The sequence below is a fragment of the Eptatretus burgeri genome, chromosome 14 (assembly GCF_056783735.1).
Source record: "Eptatretus burgeri isolate ZD-2024b chromosome 14, Ebu_testis_v1, whole genome shotgun sequence".
Classification (NCBI taxonomy): domain Eukaryota; kingdom Metazoa; phylum Chordata; class Myxini; order Myxiniformes; family Myxinidae; genus Eptatretus; species Eptatretus burgeri.
Genome location: NC_140974.1, coordinates 50,230,250 through 50,252,378, shown reverse-complemented (window position 1 = coordinate 50,252,378; position 22,129 = coordinate 50,230,250). Strand labels below are relative to the sequence as shown.

Sequence of the window (22,129 nt, the reverse complement as noted above, 5' to 3'; positions counted from 1 at the left end):
AATAAATACTCGCAGGGATACCTAACATCTCCCTTGCTCATGTTAGTTCATTAATGCATTCACATATATGCTACCTATTTGAAAAGAAAAATGAAAATGCAGATCACAATCAACTTAGATGATGTATGAAGGAGAAAACAGATCAATTCTGTCTTGTTTTAAATATAGTACGTCATCACACGTGACCTTTTCCATGAGCTGTGTTTGGAGGGTCATTGTGGATGCCTCCATTTGCTCAGCACGTTGCCGGTGAACCCTGACGGCATGCTTCAGTCCGTCGCGATCTCTCTGAGTCTGCTCCTTCAGCTCCTGCAGCTGTTTGCCGAGCTGAGCAGCCTCGGCTGCGTGCAATTCCACACTCTGCTTTAATGCCTGAAAATTATCACACATAAAAGCTTTCTTTATACATGGCTTTCAATCAATCATTCATGGCAATCAAGTGGTGCACACTGCAGGAAGTGCGATTATGAGGGTTGTAAGCCGATTCAACAACAGGGCAAATGTTAAAGTACAAAGGAAAATGTGCAAACGAATTTGTGTAGTATGGATATAAGGTTGGGAAAATTGTCGACAGCCTACTTTAAGCTTTTTATCAGCTCCATCAATTGAAACAAACACTATTTAATGACCCAAGAGAAATTTGCTTAGAGGAAACAGCTTTTCAACGATGGCGACAAGGGGTTTGGGGATTTGTCACCTTCAAGACTTGTTTGCTGAGATACATGTAAATGGGAAGCAGAGTACATTTGAATGCTTTCAAAGGAACACAATGGGTTTTTTTTTTTGTATACCATGTCGAGGCTCGGGTAAGAGCGAATACACAGAAACATATAACAAGGCAGGAGGGAAGCACAACATCATGGGGAACAGAGACAATAGGAGATCTGTGGAAGGGAGAGGGATGGGGCGGGGTACATGGGGGTAAAAAAGATGGACACTACAGGGACTTTCAGGAAGGAAAACAGGGAATTTGAAGGAGGTGGGTTTGGGGTGGATTTGCTGGGGTAGTAAAGATCAAGATTTTGGATAGGGGAAGATCTGAGATGGTGGTGAACAGCTGCTTTGATGACTTGGAGGGAGGGGTGGGATTGAAGAGTGTGGGAGTTTGTTGTAGAGGTGGGAAAAAAAAGAGCAATGAAAGAGTGAAGGTGAGCAGTGATTCTTGATTTTGGAAGTTTTACCAGAAGGGGGTGCTTGGCAGACTTTGAGCAACCAGAGGAAATATGGGGGGACAGGTCACAGAAAGAGCCGGGGGGGGGGCAAGGCTGGAAAGGAGATGGTAGAAGATGGAAAGACCACCGACCTGCCTCCCGTGAGAGACTGAGAGGCCCAAAGACTTAGCTTCATCGCGGGAGATACCAATGATCCTAAAAGCCTTTGTTTCCACAGCGTGAAGTCGAGGGAGGTGTGAGGCATGAGCACCATCCCACAGGAGGAAGCAGTACTCCATCAAACTGTGGATGAAAGCTTTGTAAATGGTTAGAAGCTTAGGTGTACCAAGGAAGAACTTTGCACGACGTAGGATGCCCAGTTGGTGATTGGCTTTGAAGGCCAGCTTGGAAATGTGGCTTCCCAGGAAAGATCATGGCAGATAGTGAGTTCCAAAAGCTTGAATGAAAGGACTTCTTCAAGGGGATTGTTGAGAAAGTATATGGGGGGCGGGGGGGGGGGTTCCATATGGTCCTTTCGAAGAGACATGGTGAGGGTGTGAGATTTGTCAGGATTGAAAGACATATTCCAAGTATTTGACCAGCTTGTGATTTTATCCAGGTCTGCAGAGAGTGAAGAGGCTGCTGTCTGCCAATCAGAGGGATGAGCAATAGTGTGGCAGAGGGTGGAGTCATCAGCCAAGAGATAAAGAGGGTTAAAATTTGAAATGTCTACTCTCAGTTTTTTGGTGGAAATAAAGTTAGCTCTAACAAGAAAAATATATTTAATGTCTATTATATTTTGACAACAGTGCTGAAATGACAGAGAACTTTTTTTTTGAAGAAAAGGAGAAATATTATCTTCCTGGTTTACACTCGAGAAAGACTGAATAATTGCACTCAAATCACAGTCTTCACACTGCTCAGTTCCAAAGGTTAAGATGCCATGATATTCAGGTTAGGTTAGCACTTCCCTGAATGTCATTAGTGAGTCAGCTGGGTTTTTTATTGGCAATCTAATAACATCAGGTTATCCCCTAATTGCTGGATGATCAAAATGCAAATCCAAAAGTACTGCTGTCACCAATTGGGATATTGAGCTACAAATCTCTATCATGCTTGTCTAATGGGTTCACCACAATGCCACCATATATCCAATCAAAAATGCATACTTCGACTGCTTTCCAAGAAAAACTGTTTTGAGTGCATCCCATGCTAATCTCCCCTTTATTCCCTGTAAAAAAATCCAATTATTTCCGAACACTCACTCACTATTTTTTCATAGCAAGCCTATTTTTTATGTATACACTAGAGACTAGACGATCCATGAACCCGTTGGGTTCCTGTTGTGACAGCGGTTGATAAAAAAAAAATAACCCAATGTCACCCTCAGGGTGACCCGTATCTTGCCAAAAGGTGACCACGTATGACTTCTTTAAGATCACACTGAGGTGAACAGAGCTGCTATCCACCAGGAGCGACTCCTTGAGGAATATCTGCCTACGAGAGATTCGAATGAGAATCGTTCTACAGAGTAACCATGAAAAATGTGTTTGCCTCATAACGTCACCAAATGACGTCATAATGTCTCAAGCTTGACATATCTAGAAAGCACTCATCGAGGTGTTCAATTTGAGGTACTACACGATATGGTTCCTAAAACTTGAAAATTTGACCTTGGGGTCAAATATGTTTGACCTGAGGCGCTAACCATGAAGGTCAAGGCCAATCGCCACCAAAAATTAATCAGATGAGCGCCAGACCATGAACTATATTCCCATGAAGTTTAAAGACGATCCGATCAAAATTACTCAAAAAATAAGGGTTTTGTCGACTCCCCTGATTTGCGATAAAGTGACCTTGAACTTTGACCTTGACCTTCAAAATTTTGTGTGCTGAAAGGGACCTCTATAGGCCTCTGATATGCGAAGTTACAAAAATTTCCAATGATAACTGTGCTCTGCAGAACTTTTTATACGTGATTACAGACAAAGAAACCTGGTGTTGGCTTAGTGGTTAGGGTGGTGGCTTGGGATCCCAGGGTCCTGAGTTCAAGCGCCGTTGGCTGCTGAATTAACACCAGGGGGTTGACTCAGCCTGTCATCCTTCTGAGGTCGTCAAAATGAGTACCAGTGTACTGGTCCCGGTGTATGCCCCGGTTAGAATAGGTGTACCATATCCCTGTGTGTCGTAAGAGGCGACCAGGGTTGACGTCAGGAAGGGCATCCGGCCATAAAACATTGCCTCAAGAAAAAGCCCAACCCCTGCACAGCAGGGAAAAATGGCTGTAAAAACGGTCATTACAGACAAACAAAAAGACAAAAAACAAAACAAAAAAAAAAACATATAAGCTGACTAACATATCTTGCAAAAACTTCGTTTTGGCAAGATAAAAAGATAGCTCCAGCGAACTATACCGCTGAGGTTGTTTGCATTGATCAAATAATCCCGAAGAGTACTTGACTGAATCGGGAATTGATTTTTTAATAATTTTTTTTCGTTGCCCGATTTGAACAAAACTTGATATTGCACGTGAATGTGAAAAAAAAAAGGAGAAAAGAAAGTCGAAGAAATTATTGTGCGTAATCTTCTAAACACAATTTTATTTATGAATGAACACAGAAGTATTAGATCAAAATGCCGATGTTTATTTTATCCTTAAAAATAAATTGTTCTTTGTCTATACTAAATGTTTGAGATTTTAAAAATAAATCATTGCAAGAAAAAAAAGATAGCTCCGGCGAACTATACCGCTGAGGTTGTTTGCATTGATCAAATTCTCCCGAAGAGTACTTGATTGAATCGGGAATTAGTTTTTAAATAATTTTTTTTGTTGCCCGATTTTAACGAAACTTGATACAGCACAGCACAGGAAAATGGTGAGTAAGGTGGGCCAAAAATGTTTGTGCTATCGTGTACCGTTTTGGCTGTATTTCGGGAACATACATACATACAGACATGATGAGAGTTTTTGTAATATATAGATAGATAGTTGAGGCTCGTGGAAGAGATAGTACCATGACACTGAACGGATCATGCCACAACAGTAGAAAAGTAACAGCAGAAATAGGGGGAAACGCCAACAGCGTAGTTGAAGGGCAAGATAGAGGCAGACTTGGACAAACAATAGGTGTGGGAAGGAATGGGGAGGAAGGGGGGGGGACAGGAACAGACAAGATGGATACAGAAGGAAACTCACAGGAGGGAAAACTGGAAATTTGGAATGAGGGATTAGGGTGGCGTTTGGGGGGTGGGGCTTAACGAGGGCAGAATAGACTATGGCTTTGGATTGGGGATGACCTGAGATGGTGGTGAACAGCTGTCTTGAAGACCTGGAGGGAAGAATGAGATTAAAAAGAGCGTGGAAGTTGGTTCCACAGGCAGGAAAAAGAAGAACGAATGAGTGGAAGTGAGCAGTGATTCTGGATTTTGGTAGTTTCACCAGAAGGGATTTGATGGTGGACTGTGTGTGCCCTGCAAAAACTTGGGCGGGTCACAAAGCATGGAAAGAGCAGAGAGGAAGTGGTATAACAGAGAGAGACCACCGGCCTGTCTGTGATTGTGAAGTGATAGGCCCATAGACTCAGCTTCATCATGGGAGATTCCAATAATCTTGAAGGCCTTGGTTTCCATCGCATCAAGCTGAGCAAGATGTAAGGCAGGGGAGCCAGCCCAGAGGGGAGAACAGTACTCCATGAAGTTGCAGATGAAGGCCTTGGAGGTGGATTGGAGTTCAGGTGTGCCAAGGAAGGACTTTGCATGACAGAGGATGCCAAGTCTGGGGCTGGCTTTGGAGACCAACTTTGAAATGTGGTTTGTCCAAAGAAGATCATGGCTGATAGTGAGAGCCAGGAGTCTGAATCACTGAACTTCCTCAAGAGGATTGTTAAGAAAGCAGGGGATGCTATTTGGGACCCCCTTCCTTCCCACGGCGGATATAATACTTCAATCAACGCTCTGCTTTTCTTTTTTCTAATTCTAAGGATAATGGAAGAGCTATCACACACAAGCCACACACCTACATGTGTAGACAGAGACAAAGACAGAGACACAGCAGATAACACCACAGGACTTGACATCAACCAAACACATTCATTGAATTTTGAGGAAGTAGACACTGAAGTTATCTCCAACAAGGCCCAAGAGTCACAAAAATGATCAATTGATATTGTTGTTATTTAAAAAATTCTCACAAAAATAACAATAAAATACCCACTAGCATTTGCATGGCTTGTTGTTGGTTCTCAGCCTGTTTGCTGTGAAGCTGGTTTTGCAGGTAGGCTAGGTTGGCCTCCAGAGAACGGCGTTGCTCCACTGATGACTGCACCTTTCCCTGGATACCACCACAAAGCCACCACCACAATTTTAGCCATTGCAATTTTTTTGGTTTATTTTTGCATATCTAATAAGCGGTTGGCCCCTTGTGTATAGTTTATAATGTATTGAGAACAGATGTGGAAACAAATTAAATAAACGCTATTGAGCTGTAACACGATAAAAGTCATATTTGACCTTGATGGTTGCATGGAAATATAGGATCAAATAGTCTGCAACATTACCTTTTCCAACTCAACCTCAGTAACGAGGTTCTTCATGTTCTTCTCCAACTCATGGACACGTTTCAACAGTTGCTGCAAAGAAGAACAAGAGATTCACTTCACCCACAGTTGGAGTTCCACCAAGTGGACATGACTTTGAAAGGAGTTTTTTCTTTCTCACTGTAGTCCATCAGTGTAAAATCATCACTTTCCAACTTTCTAAATAATGCAGGGCATCATACTGTTACGGTTCTAGGAACCGTATGCATACAAACATACAGTTGTCCCGAAGTCAGTAATTCCGTTAAGCATATGTGTAGATAGAACCCCTCCTTGTGTTTAGTGGGAAATCAAAGGGGTGCGTTGCGATGTTTTTAAATCCTCGTGGAGGATCTCTAAGTCTTACTCACATTGTTGTTCTTCATCTTCTTCTTGTGGACTTTTTTGTTTCACAGCCTACAGTTTTCATCGAAACTTCCTGAAACTTGGCGTATATATGTAAAAATACCCCGCGCAGACAGTAACCATCTCCGATTTTGAAAATTCCTCCCAGTAAAAAAGTTATGACGTCAAAATATCTCCGCTAATGGAAATCACCTAAAAAATAATCTCCGAAACTAGGGAAGCTTTTTGAATTCTGTTTGCGGGAATCAAACAGGGCATTAGCAGTGATGAAATACCGCACATATGATACATCACTATGACGTCATATCCAATTTTATGACGTCATTCCTATTTTTTGACATTTTTTGTTTCACAACCCAGAGTTTTCATCGGATCTTCGTGAAACTTGCCATGTATATGCAGAAAGCCCGCACGCAGGCAGTAACCATCTCCGATTTTGGAAATTCTTCCTAGAAAAAAAGTTGACGTCATAATATCGCCGCTAATGGAAATCGCCTATACCATTATCTCCGAAACTAGGCAAGCTGTTTGAATTTTGTTTGCGGGAATCAAGCCGGGCATTAGCACAGATAATTTATCGCAAACCTGATACATCACAATGACGTCATATTCGTTTTATGACGTCATCATTAAGAGGACGAGGATCTTAGCTCATTTGAGCTTGTTTTAGTTAGATTAATAAATCTTTATATCCCCTCCATTATGAACCACAGTACCTTCCTCTCGCATGGGCTGAACAAAAGCTTGTTCGCCTACTCGCCCAACCGACGACTCGCTGTCCGAGACAAAATCCTCTTGCAGTAGTTCCTTTTTGGCGAGTCCGCACGTGTGGAGTGGGTGGGCTTCCCGGTATGGCCGGAACCCGCCCAGAAAGGGCGGACCCGTGGAAGCCCCGTCCAATCAAGACGGACAGTGACGTCAGCTTCACCAAGGGCCCTCTCCGCTGAGGGAGATCTATAAATTATGACACCATCCTCAGGGTAGAGGCTGAGAGAGTCGGAGGGTTCGTTAGTTGAGTGCTGAGAGAGTCGGAGGGTTCGTTGGTTGAGGGCTGAGAGAGTTGAAGCATTCATGTTGAGAGGGAGAGCGAGTGAGCTGGAAAGTGAGTTGTCTGGTGAGCTGGAAAGTGAGTCGTCTTGGGAGTGAGCTGGAAACCCTGATCCCCGCCTCGGACTCCGCTCTATTCGACCCGGGCTCTTTCACAGACACGGTCTCCACGCATGCGGTCGTGGACCGAGCTGCACGACCATTGACAGGTGCCACACCAAGGAGCGTCCCTTCCCTCAAACGATCAGGTACCCGAAGGAACTGCGCCCTCAGCTCACCTCCCTCCGTGGCTGAAAAGGTCCTTGGCCATACATATGGCTTTATTTTGTCCAAGTGTGTGTCTGAGTGTGTGGCGCAGTCTTTAAGTAGAAACTGTATAAGTTATTCGAACCTTGTAAATCTTGCCTGTATTATTCTCGTGACAAGTCTGCTCTGTGTCTGCTTTATAAGTTGCTGTAAAATTGTTGCACTACATCTCTCTCATCTTCCCCTGCATAACACCCCAATAAACCTGTTACCTGTACTGTTATGAATTTGGAAGCCTTGTGCACACAAACATACAGGCCCAATAGAACGGTTATGTCGGTAAGTATGTGTTTTTAGTTAGGGTCCCCGTCCCTCGTTTAATGGGTGAATAAATGTACATGCGCCGAGTTATTTTAATAGTTAGTATTTTTACATCACTCACAATAACTACGGCTACTACATCTCCAACTACAACAACAACGCCATCTTCGCTCTCACAGGGACAACCCACTGCTCCCGTCATACTCCGCGCGCTCGCTGGAATGTGGGCGTGTTCGGAATTCGTTCGGGGATGCAATTCCATTCCCAAATATGGTCATGAACCGTTTTGCTTGGCCTGAGCGAACCGCGCCCGAGAGCGAGCCTAGCCTGAGTGAACCGCGCCCGAGAGCGAGAAAAAGGAACGGAGAGGAAAGAATCGTGTGGATCTGCTCGAGCGGGTTGGAAAGAATCTGCTCCCCGTCTTCACCAGCGCGTGTTCTGGTTCCCGTGTGGATTTGCTCGAGCGCGGAGAGGAAGAATTTGTGCCCGTTCAAAACGCATCTCTCGAGGCTGGGCGGAAGGCATCTCGTCGCTGGCGTGCTCTGGTTATTGGCTCGTCTTGCGGCTGGCATGGTCTGCGTCTGGCTGCCCTGGTTCCTTCTTGGCCGACTGATGCCCCGGGAAGGTGCGGACGTCGAGCCGCGCGAACGCGGCCAGGTAGCCTGCTACTTTCTCGTCCCTCAGCTCGACTTCCCTCCGAGCTGAAGGCATAATAAAGACCATTTTGGGTCCGTTTCTTTTGGGTGTGCGTCTGTGTGTGGGCCCGTCCGTAAGTAGGAATTGTTGAAGTGCTTGTGTGTAAATTTGCATTCTCCATTAGTCGGGATAACTCTGCTTCTTGTGTGCTCCCCCTTTATCCCATTATAAATAAATACATTTGTAAAATGTATCAGTTTGTTGCTGTGTTTCTTCCATTGGCTTGGCATGGCGCGTGTTGGTGAAATATAAAGGCTGTTGCCGCTGTAAATGTACGATTGGACGGACGGGACTTCGACAACCATCCGCTCGGGTTGCGCACGGTTCGGGCACGCTAATGGCTCGACTCGTACGAGTGCCGTCGAGGGTGTGAATACTCGGTAACTCGCCACGTGGATCTCTATGTATTTTGAAGATTGGCAAATAACCCTGTACCACGTAGTGGAATTATTGACGATTCACGGTCCGGTAAGGGACCCGTACCTTCAGAGTTTTTCGAAAGGTACGATCTAGATTCCTGGTGTTCGGTAGAGTCGACCCTACTGCTCCACCGAGCGGTCATGTTCGCAGCCGATACCCGTCTCCGCAACAGTACCACATAAGTTTCCTCGCTTTATTGTAAATCAATTTATTGGAGAAATGTTCCCAGTTCGTTTTCGTCTTTTCTTTCATTGGTCCAGCATGGTTCGGATCTAAGTTTAGCCGGGTCTTATCCCCGATAATCTGTTCATTCTAGCCGGTACGTCCTTGGTAGTTCCGCTCGGCTGCATCTGATCCGGAGTTGGTAGTTGGTACTCTACCGTAATTGGTAGAGTGACCTGGTTCAGGCAAGGCGTACCGAGGGCGTGGTTACCCGGTGGACGACACCGCATGGTTAATTCGGTAAATTGGTTCTAGACAAAAAGACCCTACGCTATGTGGTGGAGGTATTGGCGTCCACGGTTGGCTAAGCGACCTGCCGCGTCACGAAATTATCCGGAGCGATGGCCTACAATTCCGGGAGTGTGGTGGGAGACGACGTAACTTCCCCCACCTAGTGGTCGTTCTCGCCACCGGTCCCCGGCCCACAACAATACATTGGCAGCATTTCCACACAAAAGAAGTAGAGAAACATGTCTTACTGAGCTGCCTTCTTCAGAATCGGTTAGTTTCTGCAGCAACACGTCTTGTTGCTCTGGCAAGGGAGTCCACTGAACCTAAAGAAGAGAAAATATTGAACCCTACCTTATCTTTCGGTCATTTTTCACCATTATCTCCATTACCTACACGTACCCAACTCATTCACCAAGTTTTGTCATAACTCGTCCACAACTTTTTGAAATAGTGTGCTATTTCTCATTTTGGCCCCATCTCTCAATGGTGAACAATCAGGATGGTACCGGGCTACAAGACCTGATACAACCCTGTTTCATGCAGCAACATTCAAGTTGGGGGAACTGTGCAAGATCAAAAACCAAACTCCAGCTCTGGTTGCTCGCTGACATTGCATGAAATTAGTACCTTCTGACCTCTTCATTTGAGCATAGTAGGAAAGATGAGAGCTCTATAAACATTACAATTTCCCATTTTCTGTGTCTCTAAATGAGTTCTGTGTATTGAGAGGACTAAACTGCTGTGCAGAGCTATCATTCACATTTTCTGTTCTGTGACAAGTACAGTTACAACCTGTTCATGGCTGAGTTAAATAACTGCGCCTGTCTGAACACGACGTAAATGGACAAGCGAATGGATCGTGACAAAGTAAGTGGTACTTGCAGGGTTGATATGATTATTTCATTATGAACCATTTATCATTGTGCTTGTTCTTGGTTCACAGTTTCATAAGGTAGAGTTTATTCTTGTATACTTCTTCTTAAGTCGGCTCTTCAGCCGAACTCAGATGACATTGTGACTCAGCTATGATCTATTCCACCCTCATTAATCTTCCCGAAGCCCACCCAATCCTTTCCAGGTTATGGTGTCCCCTCCCCTAACCCCCCATACCCACACCCTCCTTTCTGTTTCTCTCTTCCATCTCTGTTTCATCCCCAATTTTTTCTTTTCCTCTTCTTCCTGTGTATTATACTTGATATCGATGTCAAACTTGTATCCAGCTTGTTGAGATAGTTTGAGCTTGGTGTCGAGCTCATTCACTCCTTGTGTTCTCCTCTCCCTCACTTTGATCTCATTCTTCTCCTCACCCATTCTTCCTCCAAGTGTTCCTTTCATGTATCCCTCTCCCCTGCTGTGGTGTGTTTCCCCCATGTCATTGTTCCGTTAAACCTGCCTAAAACTTGTATACAATTTTCTTTTCAACAACCTTATCTGAAAGAAGTGTAGCCATCACAGCCCTGGCTAGCGATAATATTTCGTGAGACAGAAAGCCCACCCCCAAATATTTTACGTGAATGGAGGAAACAACTCAAACATTCAGAAAACGAAATTTCTCATGTCTGCCAGAGCTCACCTTCTGTCTATGGTGCTGCTGCATCAGATTCTGTAGGACATGTGCTGTAACCTGAAATTTCTCCAACTGAGAACTAAGGACTTCTTGGTGCTGTCTCAGCGCTGCAGAATCTGGTGATGATGCCTGCTAAGAGAAAGAGTGATTGAAAGTTGAATATAAAATGCGGGGTGTTCCAAAAAGACCTGGACAACTTTGGTTGTTAATATATTTAGAACCACAAATAACACAACGATACCCTTTGGTTTATACAATACAGAAACTCATAAAGTTTTGTACACGCCACCAATACACTTCAATATGAGCTCCGTTTGTCACACGCAGGACATCAAGGCGGTACACGAGTTCTCGCAATGTTCAGCTCAGCATGTTTACGTCCACCAGTGCACATGCAGCAGTGATCCAAGAATGAATATCCTGCAGCTTTGACACCTTGGTGTTGTTGACATCTTTGACAAATTCCCATTGAAAAAAAATAAAGGGGGTTATGTCTGGTGATCGTGGGGGGCAGGTGGTTGGTCTGTCTCGGCCAATCCTGCGACCTGGAAATTTTTCATTCAGGACGGCTCGAATGACTAAGGCCCAATGAGTGGGAGCACCGTCCTATTGATAAATGATATCGGGTTGCAGGTCTTTAACCTGTGGGAAGGTGAATCCTTCCAACATATTCTTGGATATTATTGAGGTTGCCGTATCCTCTGCAAAGAAATATGGACCCACCAAGCGGTCATGGAGAAAGCCATGCCGCCCATTGACCTTTGGACTGTCGTGTATGTGATCAATGACAACGTAGGGGTTTTCAGAGCCACAGATCCTCACATTGTGCCAGTTGACTTTCACCAATACATGAAAGCAAGCTTAAGTCTGTGAACATGACCTTTTTCAGGTAATCTTCATCATCCTCTATGTGACTAAGCATTTCCAAGGCAAATGCCTTGTGTTTGGGTCCATCATTTAGTTTGAGTTCCTGCAGAATCTGCATCTTATCGGCATAAAGCTTCAGTCTTTTACGCCAAATCCTGTGTACAGTGACGGTTGGCAGTCCCAGTTCTCTGGATGTGTCAAATGGATTTTCTGCGACTTTGTTGAAATGATTCATGCACTCTTTCAACGTCTGCTGCACTTGTACTTGGTCGACCGGAACTTTTCTGTTTCTGACAACTTCCAGTCTCCTAAAACCCCTTGTACCACTCTCTGATACGAGTCCGTGATGGCTAATTCCTTCCATACCTTGTACAGAAATTATGCTGAACTTGCGTGTTGGAACTCGTCTCGATGAACCATTTGACACACTGAGCTTTCTCCTGCGGAGTCACCATTTTCTTTAACATTAAATCACCAGACCTGAAAAAAAAGAAAACTTTACGAGTTTCTTCATCACATAAAACAAAGGGTATCGTTGTGTCATTTGTGATACTAAATATACTAACAACCAAAGTTGTCCAGATCTTTTTGGAACACATGTGCACAACCTTCATGGTGACAACACATTAATATTTGTAGACCAATTTATTCAATGCAAGAAAGGACCCATTATTGTTCCTCTTTTATACATGTTACATATATTCTTAATTTTCATTTAAAAAAAAAAAGATTCTTTCCAAAATGAGATGCTTCCAATGGGAGATAACCAAATTGCAAAATCACCTGTGTCAGATGAGACAAGGCATCATGCAATGCTGCAGCCTCAGTTGCTGCTGCCTCTCCTTCTTTTTCTGCTTCTTGAAGCTTCCTGAGAAGCCCATCTTTCTGCCCAGCTTCAGCGTTCATTCTGCACAACAGGCATTGTTTCTCAATCAGAACCTTGCTAGCCTCACCTGAAGGGGAGAGGTTATTGCAATTGGTCTGTGTGTCATGAAATACATGGCCCCAATTAATCCTACCTTTTTGTGGGGTCGGACAAACGGGTGTTCCTTCTCCACACCCCTGCACCACAAGCATCCTCTCTCTGCACTCAAACCTCTCTCCTGTCAATTTTGGTCTGACCTTTGTTCTCCTCCTGCAAACTGCATCCTCAATAAATACTTTCTTCGCCACTAACCCCCCCCCTCCTCCCCATTCCCCTTATGAACACGTGATTCTCCCTGTCTTTTCAACCCCCGTTGGACTTAGTCTGAAATGGCGGCTTATGGATTTGGTCTTGATTTTCGTGTCCGTGTGTGCATGCATCCGCAACCACATCTTGGACATGTATGGACCGATTTTATTTCTACTTGGCACAAAGACGACAAATGATGGTATGTATACATATGCACGTCATTTTTTTCTTCGACATCAAGTCCAAGATGGCCGATTGGAAGCCATTGTAGTTGTAGAAAAAACCCCCCAAAAACCCGGTATCGAACACGCCCTCAACCATTTCTCGGACATGCATTTACCGATCATGTTCAAACCTGGAAAACAGATAATGAATGATGGCTTAAGAAAGCACATCATTTTTTTTCGAGAGCAGATCCAAGACGGCCGACTGGCGGCCATTTTAGTTGTGAAAAACCTGATATTGAACACGTCCTCAACCATTTCTCAGACAAGCATTTACCCATGTTGTTCAAACTTGGCACACAGATAATGAATGATGGCTTACACACGGACGTCTTTTTTTTTTTGAGATGACATCCAAGATGGCAGACTGGCGGTCATTTTAGTTGTAAAAAAAACCCCCGATGTCAAGCACGTTTTCAATCATTTCTCAGACACGCATTTACCGATTTTGTTCAAACTTGGCACCCAGATAACGAATGATGGCTTCCATATCTACGTCATTTGGTTTTTGAAATCAGATCCAAGATGGCAGACTGGTGGCCATTTTGATACTTAAATATGTCCCCAACCATTTCTGAGATATGTATGGTCTGATTTTGTTCAAACTTGGCACAAGCACAGTACATGATGGCATACAAATACATTATTGTGAGGTCAGGCCAGATTAGATCTGTGACTTGCTACAGGTACCATGTAAACCTGCACTCACCTGTTTCATGGTCGGGTTGGCGGCGACTAAACCGTCTCCCCCACCAGGTTTCCTGGTGAGGAGGGTGTTTGGACATGGACACCCAGCAGGATTAAAAACAAAACCTGTCAAAGGGCGGAGGAGCTCCTTGTGAGCCAACCGCCATCCATATCTAGTACCCAACTGTGTCTGCGGACGTCCTCCTGCAGTTGGGTTACTTCTTATTCGGAGATTGGTGGCAGAATTTGCACTCCGGCCACCGTAAAACCCTTCATTCAGCAAAACATTCTCGAAGCATCAAATAATCTGAAAACACTCTGTGGGAGTACCTCATGTGCAGCTTCCCTTCGCAGTGCAGTTCGCCAGATGACGGGATTGTGGCAAAGCCTTCTAGACCCCCAATCTTTGATGATAGGAGGGAAACCATGGCGTAACCTTCCTGGGTCAGATTGAGGTAGTGTGTGTCGGGGTGGTGCTGAGGTGTCGTCCAACAGACGGCGGTCTCCTTGGGTAAACCTGAGGTGGTCCCTTTGGGTGGATGCCTGGAATGTTCTATCACTAAGAGAGAATGATCACCTGTCTGTTATAATCTGAGCTCAAGTGTTTGAACATCATTATTGCAGCACTCTCTGAGGTTCGGAGACTACATAATGGCAGGTGGTTACACCTACAATTGGTCTATGGGTTACATGTTTACCATGCCCAAGGTGGTTACCACTCTGATGGTTACCATGCCCAAGGAGTTGCTGTAACTGTATCCAATAAGCTGACTCCAACGATAATTGAGTAAACACTGGTCAATGAGCGTATTATGAGATGAAGAATTCGTCACTCCTTGGGTGTTGTTTCCCTGGTCTCTGTATATGCTCCGACTGAGGCGAGTGATCTCATTGTGAAGGACGCATTCTATGCCACGCTCAATTCTGTGGTTGATCAGTGCCCCAGGCGAGATACTCTTCTCGTCTTGGTGATTTCAATGCATCGACTGGAACTGATAGGGATGGTTATGAGACATGTGATGGTCCCCATGGGTCTGGAACTGTGAACCAGAAAAGCACTAAGTTCCTTGACTTTGCAAGAAGTCATGGTTTCAGTGGCTGGTTCATGGTTTCAGCACCCACAGGCTCATCGTTGAACTAGGTATTCCAACGCTGGTGGTGTGGCAAAGGAGATTGACCATGTGCTCATTATGGTCGCTTGAGGATGATGCAGAACTACAGAATCTACCGGAGTGCACAGTTCCGCAAATACCGACCACAGGCTTTTTGTAGCACCTCTGAAATTGCAGCTTGAATCCAGGAGAATGGTACCATACCAGCCTTGGCTGGATTTTGGCAAGCTCAAGGATGAGAGGGTTGCTGAGGAGTTTGCGAACAGGCTGAGTGGGGATTTTTGGGGTCTGGATGCTTTGGGGAACCCTGAAGAGTTGTGGAGTGCGTTCAAAACCACCATCCTTGATGTTGCCGGTGGATGTTTTCGAACTCACCATAGGGTGAAGAATAATTTTGTCTCTGAAGGGACATTGGATACCATTGACTAGAGTCGCAGTGCCAGGCTTAATGGCAGAGCTGAGCTGTTCAGGGAGCGGAGGAGTAAAACTGGACGTGCGCTGAGGGTGGACAAGGAGGCCTATGTGTTAGGAATCTGTGAGGGGGTAGAGCATCACCCGTGGTCGTGCTTCTCGTCCTGCTTACAGGGGAATTCGCAAATTGTGTTCGTTCAAGCCCGCCCCTCAGTGTACTGCAGTTTGAGCGGAGGGTGGTGGGCTCTTGACAGAAGAGTCCGAAGTGAAGGCCCACTGGGCCGGTAACTTTGAGCAGCAGTACCAGGCTGATCCACCAGCTGTTGAATTGGATGTCGGGGTGTTACTATCCCTATTGCTGCAATCAACTGTGATCCACCTTCGTTTGTGGAAACACAGGCTGTGGTCAACTGGTTGAAATGGGGTAAAGGTCTTTAGATTTGTGACATCCATGCTGAACTTCTTAAGGGTGGTGGAAATGCTGTACTCATGTCGTTGCATACAGTTCTCTGCACTCCCAGGAACTCAGGCATCATCCAAAATGAGTGGAAGAGATGCCTTGTTGTCCCTCTCTCGAAAGGGAAGGGTGAGCGCCAGGACTGCAACAACCCAAGGGTGATGCTGCTCTCAATGCTGGGCAAGGTCTTTGCTCGGATAATTACCTCCACCATCGAAGGTGAAGGAGGTTACGTTTTCACCCCTCTCTGTCTGTTTGTTTGTGTGCAGGATATCTCAAAAAGTTGTGGGCAGATCCAGATGAAATTTAGTGGACAGGTTGGGTGTGTGACAAGGAAGAAATTATTTGATTTTGGTGAAGAACCGAATCTGGATTTGGACACGAGAATTTGATACCTGCAGTTCAAGCAGGAATTTTTAATTTGTTCAGGGTGGTGGTGATAGTTACCCAACTCTTCGTGAATGACACCGTGGAATCTTCAACGTCCACCAACTAATGCTAGCAGATGGGATACCCAGCTTAACATCCACCTGAGGGATTGCTCTCATATTGACGTATCGCCTTGCATGTGAAAAACTAGGCTAAACAGCTCAGAAGCATGTTGGAATAACTATAGGCTATCCTGCCAACCCTAAAATAAGCAATAATTTTCATGTCACTACATTTCCAGGTGGCAAATTATGGATAGCCATTAATAATACTTCCTTTAATCTCGCTAAAAAAAAAGTCACATGTAACACTTCTTTTGTATGCAGCACAAGGCTGCAGAGTAGCATCATTGGCTGGGGCCATGGCTGTTCCGCTCAGGCATGCCCTCTTTGGTTTGGGCAGGAATTTGTAATTTGTTCAGGGTGCTCGCCTACTCTTAGCGAAGGAAACCGTGAGATCTTTAACATTCACCAACTACCGCCGGCAGACGGGATGCCCAGTTTAACGTCCATCCGAGCGACGGCAAACACATTGATGAATCAATCTGCATGTGAAACACTGGGATGACAGTTTATACCTGAGTCAGGGTTCAAACCCAGGCTAGACAGCCTTGAGGTGAGTGTGCATACCTCTTGGCCATCCTGCCAGTCCTATATGTAACACTGTAATACAAAAGTTGCTTATAAAACATAACTTAATATTGGTTCCTCCAGCCACAAGTACAACTCAAAAGATGTCCAGGCATCATCTTAATGGCCCAAAATGAAAGAACACAGGAAAGGCCCGATCTGTGGAACTTAAAAACGGTGCCATGTGAACATTCACCTCGGTGAGTGACTGAGGGAGCGATGTAGACGAGCACTCTCCCGCGCAGATGTTAACAGCTCATCGGAGATCTGAGCCAGTTCGTCCTTCAAATGAGCTCGTACCTGCCCACATGCCGACACCTACAAGAACAATGCAAACTATCTTATCTGTCTGATAGATGCAGATATCCTAATTGAAGCGATACAATCATCTTTCACTTAAAATAACATTTAGGTTCAAAGGTTATGTTGGACCTCTCCCTTTCTCTCGGGTGATTCCGTGCCAACTCATCTAAGGGTCCCCAGGTCACCTCCTCAGATTTTGCTGGAAAAAATTCTTAAATGTAGATCTATATGGCTCTACCCACAATGCAAAAGATTAGCTTTCAATTCCTCATAGTTAAAAAATATCTATCTCTAGAGACCTTTGAACTTTGGCCCTAAAAATGCTAAATGTGAAAACGCATTTTTTTTCCAACTTCAGTGGCTTATAATTTTATAATGGACTCCTCTAGAAAGCTAATATTGCAAACATTTACTAATTGGCATCCGAATTTTTCAATTATGGCATCAGATAGCCTCTGGGATGCATACTTCTCACTCTATAGGAAGCTAAAAATGGCTTTTTGGCCAAAACGAGCTAAAATAAGGTGAAACTATAGGAGCCCTCCTGAAAATATGGAACAACTGAGAATTTTTTCCTCATAACACAGTGATTATAGGGTCATTATCTTTCCATAGATACATTTTTGCTGGGATAATACAGTTAGGTGATGAATTATAACAGTTTTAACATAAGCCCTTTCCTCCAAGGGCTCTAAAATGGACCAATTTTGTCCCCTGGTTTGACCATGTGGCTAGGGGTTTAGGATCTTCATTTTTTTCTAAAGATTGCTTCATATAAGATGCGTCTACTGACCGAATAATCTTACCTAACGCCCATGGCTTCATAGTAAAATTAATTTTTATTTACATGCACGTTTTTTAATAATTATTATTCACTTTTTTCATTTTCAGAAGTTTATAAATCTTAAATGGAACTATATAAATGGTATACAAAATTAAATGAAACTGGTATACAAAATTTCAGATTGTGGCATCAGAATGTCTCTAGAAAGCACATACTCCTAGTTTTAGGAAGCCGAATATGGCAATATGGCCCACTTGGTACAAAACAATGTGAACTTGCAGGGGTGCTGTAATTATGCTTCTTATTAGACACGAGTGATAAGGATGTTATTTATTCATAAATACATGCTAATGATTACTTTTGTAAGTGATTTCAAATGATAAATTAGAACAAATTTGATTAGTAGAGTAGCAGCTTTTTTATTTACAGATATACAGAGACAATGAATATTAGTAATTTTTAAGTAATTCCTGATCTCCATGAAATCAATTCTTGTTACTTCTTCTCCAAAGCAGCAACTTGTTTTTGCCCAACCTTCCTTGTATAATAGGTCTTGTGACACTCCTGGTCTAATTTGGTTCCAACAATGGATCTACTTGTCAAACTTGTGCCACTGGGCCCAGGTTTTTCTGTATCCATTTCCTTTGTTTCCTCCTCTCCTTTGTTCTCCAAACAGAAAAACAGACAGACAGGTTGACTGTGCTGTCCCTAGTATTGTGACAGACCATTACTCCATTGAGTTGTGTATGTCATAACTAATGACTTCAAATAGAGAACTGTAGGACATGTTTTTTAAATTAAAACCAAAGCATATGTTTGGATTATCATTACAAGAATTTATTTTTGAATAAAAAAGTACTTATAATTCTTAATTTATGAGAAGAATAATCTAAGTTGTTACATAACCTCAGTTAATGCCCCCTGCATATTCACCATTTTTGGTAAAGGTGGCATTTTCAACTTCCTACAGATAGAAACATATGCATTTATCAGGCATTCTGATAACAGATCCTTAAATGTCATATGCCAGTTTATAAATATCTGCAGTATCACTTTGCTCGAGTGTTCAGTTTCATATTTATAAGTTCATGAATATGAAAAAAGTGAATAATTATTAAAAAAAACGTGCATGTAAATAAAAATTTATTTTAATATAAAGCCATGCGCGTTAGATAAAATTATTCGGTCAGTAGACGCATCTTATATGAGGCAATCTTTAGAAAAAAATGAAGATCCTAAACCCCTAGCCACATGGTCAAACCAGGGGACAAAATTGGTCCATTTTAGAGCCCTCGGAGGCAAGGGCTTATGTTAAAACTTTTATAATTCATCACCTAACTGTATTATCCCAACAAAAATGTATCTATGGATAGATAATGACCCTATAATCACTGTTATGAGGAAAAAATTCTAAATTCCATATTTTCAGGAGGGCTACTATAGTTTCACCTTATTTTAGCTCGTTTTGGCCCAACAGCAATTTTTAGCTTCCTATAGAGTGAGAAATATGCATCCCAGAGGCTATCTGATGCCATAATTGAAAAATCTGGAGGCCAATTAGTAAATATTTGCAATAATAACTTTCTAGAGGGGTCCATTATAAAATTATAAGCTCCTGAAGTTGAAAAAAAAATGCGTTTTCACATTTGGCATTTTTAGGGCCAAATTTCAAAGGTCTCTAGAGATAGATACTTTTTAAACTATGAGGAATTGAAAGCTAATATTTTGCATGGTGGGTAGAGCCATATAGATCTACATTTAATAATTTTTCCAGAAAAATCTGAGGAGGTGACCTGTGGAGGTTTTTGAAATTTAGGTGAGTTGGCACGAAAAAAAAAAAAAAAAAAAAAAAAATATATATATATATATATATATATATATATATATATATCTCTCTCTCTCTCTCTCTCTCTCTCTCTCTCTCTCTCTCTCTCTCTCTCTCTCTCTCTCTCTCTCTCTCTCTCTCTCTCTCTCTCTCTCTCTCTCTCTCTCTCTCTCTCTCTCTCTCTCTCTCTCTCTCTCTCTCACCTCGCCTTGCAATGTGCCAACTTCTCCTAATAACGTTCCTAGGCGTTCTTCACACTCGACCACTTTTCCACGCATCCTTGATGGGCCCACGTCTGCGCCACCCACAGACTTATATTCCACTGCAAGGTCATCAACGTGCAGGGGAGCTGGTGCTCCTGGGGGAGCACACTCTGTATCCCATTGTGCAGCATTTATCTCTTCTGTGGTGGCCCCTTCACTCAAGCTTGAGAGCCCCCTTGGAGCCCCTCCTGGTGGTCCTCCAATAGCCACGTCATCAATTTCACTCTCTGGTTGAAGCTGTGAAAGGCAAGGCCATGCAGTGAGATCATAATAATGGAAGTCAAATCGCAGGACTTATGGTAAATCAAGCAATGGCCGACTTGGCATTGTACGAGCGAATTGTTTCATCAAAATAACCTCCGATCTCTGAGTGCGCTCTTTAATCGCTGCCTTTCCGGGAGGAATCCATGGGGCACGAGACTTTCCCCGCTTTCCCGTCCCATCCTTGGATCCACGAAGCTGGACATCTGGACCTCGGCGCTGCAGAACCGCAGTCCACACTAAATTCCTTACAGTCTTTAGACATCATTTTCATCATGAGCAGTCCGGTTAGTCATTTGGAAAATTGGATTCCATCTATTAAAGGATAATGAAGAAGATTCATAAACTTATTAGTTAGATCGGGCACGTACAAAGCATGGGCGATGTTGGACAGAAGAGCCGGTTCGGACATGCACATGAACCGGCGTGTCATCAGCGATGTGGAAATGCAAGGGAGATGACATGTCCGTCTGTGTCCTCATTAGTCGTCCAGTGTGCTGCAAGCAGGGATTTACATTCCATGATTATGAATAACAAAATGAATGCTTACAAATTGTTTGTTGATTTAAGCTTCTATAACCACACATTCAAGATATTTCCATCGATGCACGCTATAATCTCATCTGTGAAGGCCTGTTATCGGTAATTGAAGAGATAATAGGTATGTATGTGGTGAGGGGAGGAAGAGGATTGCACAAGTATCAATTCATTCCCAGGTTTCCAACAAAATGAATCACCAACCTCGAAAACAATGTTTTATCAAATAATGGACGAGTGATTCACGATATCTTTACCTTCGCATTCTGCGAAAGGTTATGTATTGGTCGCTGTGTATTTATTTATTTATGTGTGTGTGTGTGTGTGTGTGTGTGTGTGTGTGTGTGTGTGTGTGTGTGTGTGTGTGTGTGTGTGTGTGTGTGTGTGTGTGTGTGTGTGTTATTCGCATAACTCAGAAAGTATTAAACCAAATCGCTTGAAATTTGGTGGGATGATGGGTTATTATCCAAGGAACATTTGATTAGATTTTGGGAGCGATAGGGTCAAAGGTCAAGGTCAAGGAAAGGTCAAATTCGTATTTTTACCATAGCGCCGTCAATTTTGATCGAATTGGCATGCAACCGATGCCAAAAGGTTCAGAATTCATTGCCCAATCTTGTGATGGGCGACATGACACAATTACGTCATTACCCTTGTTAGCGGTTGGGGGGGGTCAAAGGTCAGTGGGGTCACGACCTTTCAAAATATGGGGTTTTTGTCATAACACGGTCAAATCAAAACCAATTTGCATGAAACCAACACCAAAATGTTCACTGTTCTGTTCCCCCCACTCTCATGCCAAGAACGAAAAAGTAGCGGAGGCGAAGGTATGCGCTCTACCGAGTGCCCATTCTAGTTGAAGATTGTTTCTCGTGAGCTCATCGGGTGCAACTTGGTTCCAGAGCTTGTTTCTTTTCTCAGGATGTACATGATCTGAAGATAATGTTCTTTAGCAATTTAGTGGTGACAATCTGGCATGCATCCCATACCATGAATGCTGTGCATATGGAATGCATCACACAGTTTCAATTGTTGTTGTTTGCTTCACTGTGCATGGCTTGCTCGATAACTTAGGTGAGTGAACAAATGCCGTGGAAGTCTCAAGATAACAATGTGTCCCACTCCCACCAATTAAAAACGACAGACCGAGTTTCTTGCACCGGCTCTGCTGTTACCATGACTACCCAACCCCAAGACAGCGGAGAGGGAGCTGTGAGGATTGTTGTTTGGCTATCTTATCACTAGGGTTACAATGTCGAACCAAGGTATTAGACATTTACACAAGGAAAATGGAAGGGGTGGAAGGACAGTAGGGGTGGGGAGAT

At 43.6% G+C, this 22,129-nt stretch overlaps 1 protein-coding gene across 1 annotated transcript in view; it reads right to left on the bottom strand.

Annotated features, from left to right (window-relative positions):
* LOC147013156 (outer dense fiber protein 2-like) overlaps positions 1-22,129 on the bottom strand; it is a 43,513-nt gene that overhangs the window by 20,148 nt on the left and 1,236 nt on the right. The window contains exons 2-11 of the mRNA XM_085854774.1: positions 20,639-20,764; positions 20,364-20,486; positions 19,947-20,243; positions 17,028-17,149; positions 12,492-12,615; positions 10,848-10,973; positions 9,523-9,597; positions 5,708-5,779; positions 5,365-5,481; positions 187-372 (exon numbers count right to left, since the gene is read on the bottom strand). Of these exons, the coding sequence (XP_085710900.1) occupies positions 187-372; positions 5,365-5,481; positions 5,708-5,779; positions 9,523-9,597; positions 10,848-10,973; positions 12,492-12,615; positions 17,028-17,149; positions 19,947-20,243; positions 20,364-20,486; positions 20,639-20,764 (1,368 nt within the window). The remainder of the gene's footprint in view (positions 1-186; positions 373-5,364; positions 5,482-5,707; positions 5,780-9,522; positions 9,598-10,847; positions 10,974-12,491; positions 12,616-17,027; positions 17,150-19,946; positions 20,244-20,363; positions 20,487-20,638; positions 20,765-22,129) is intronic.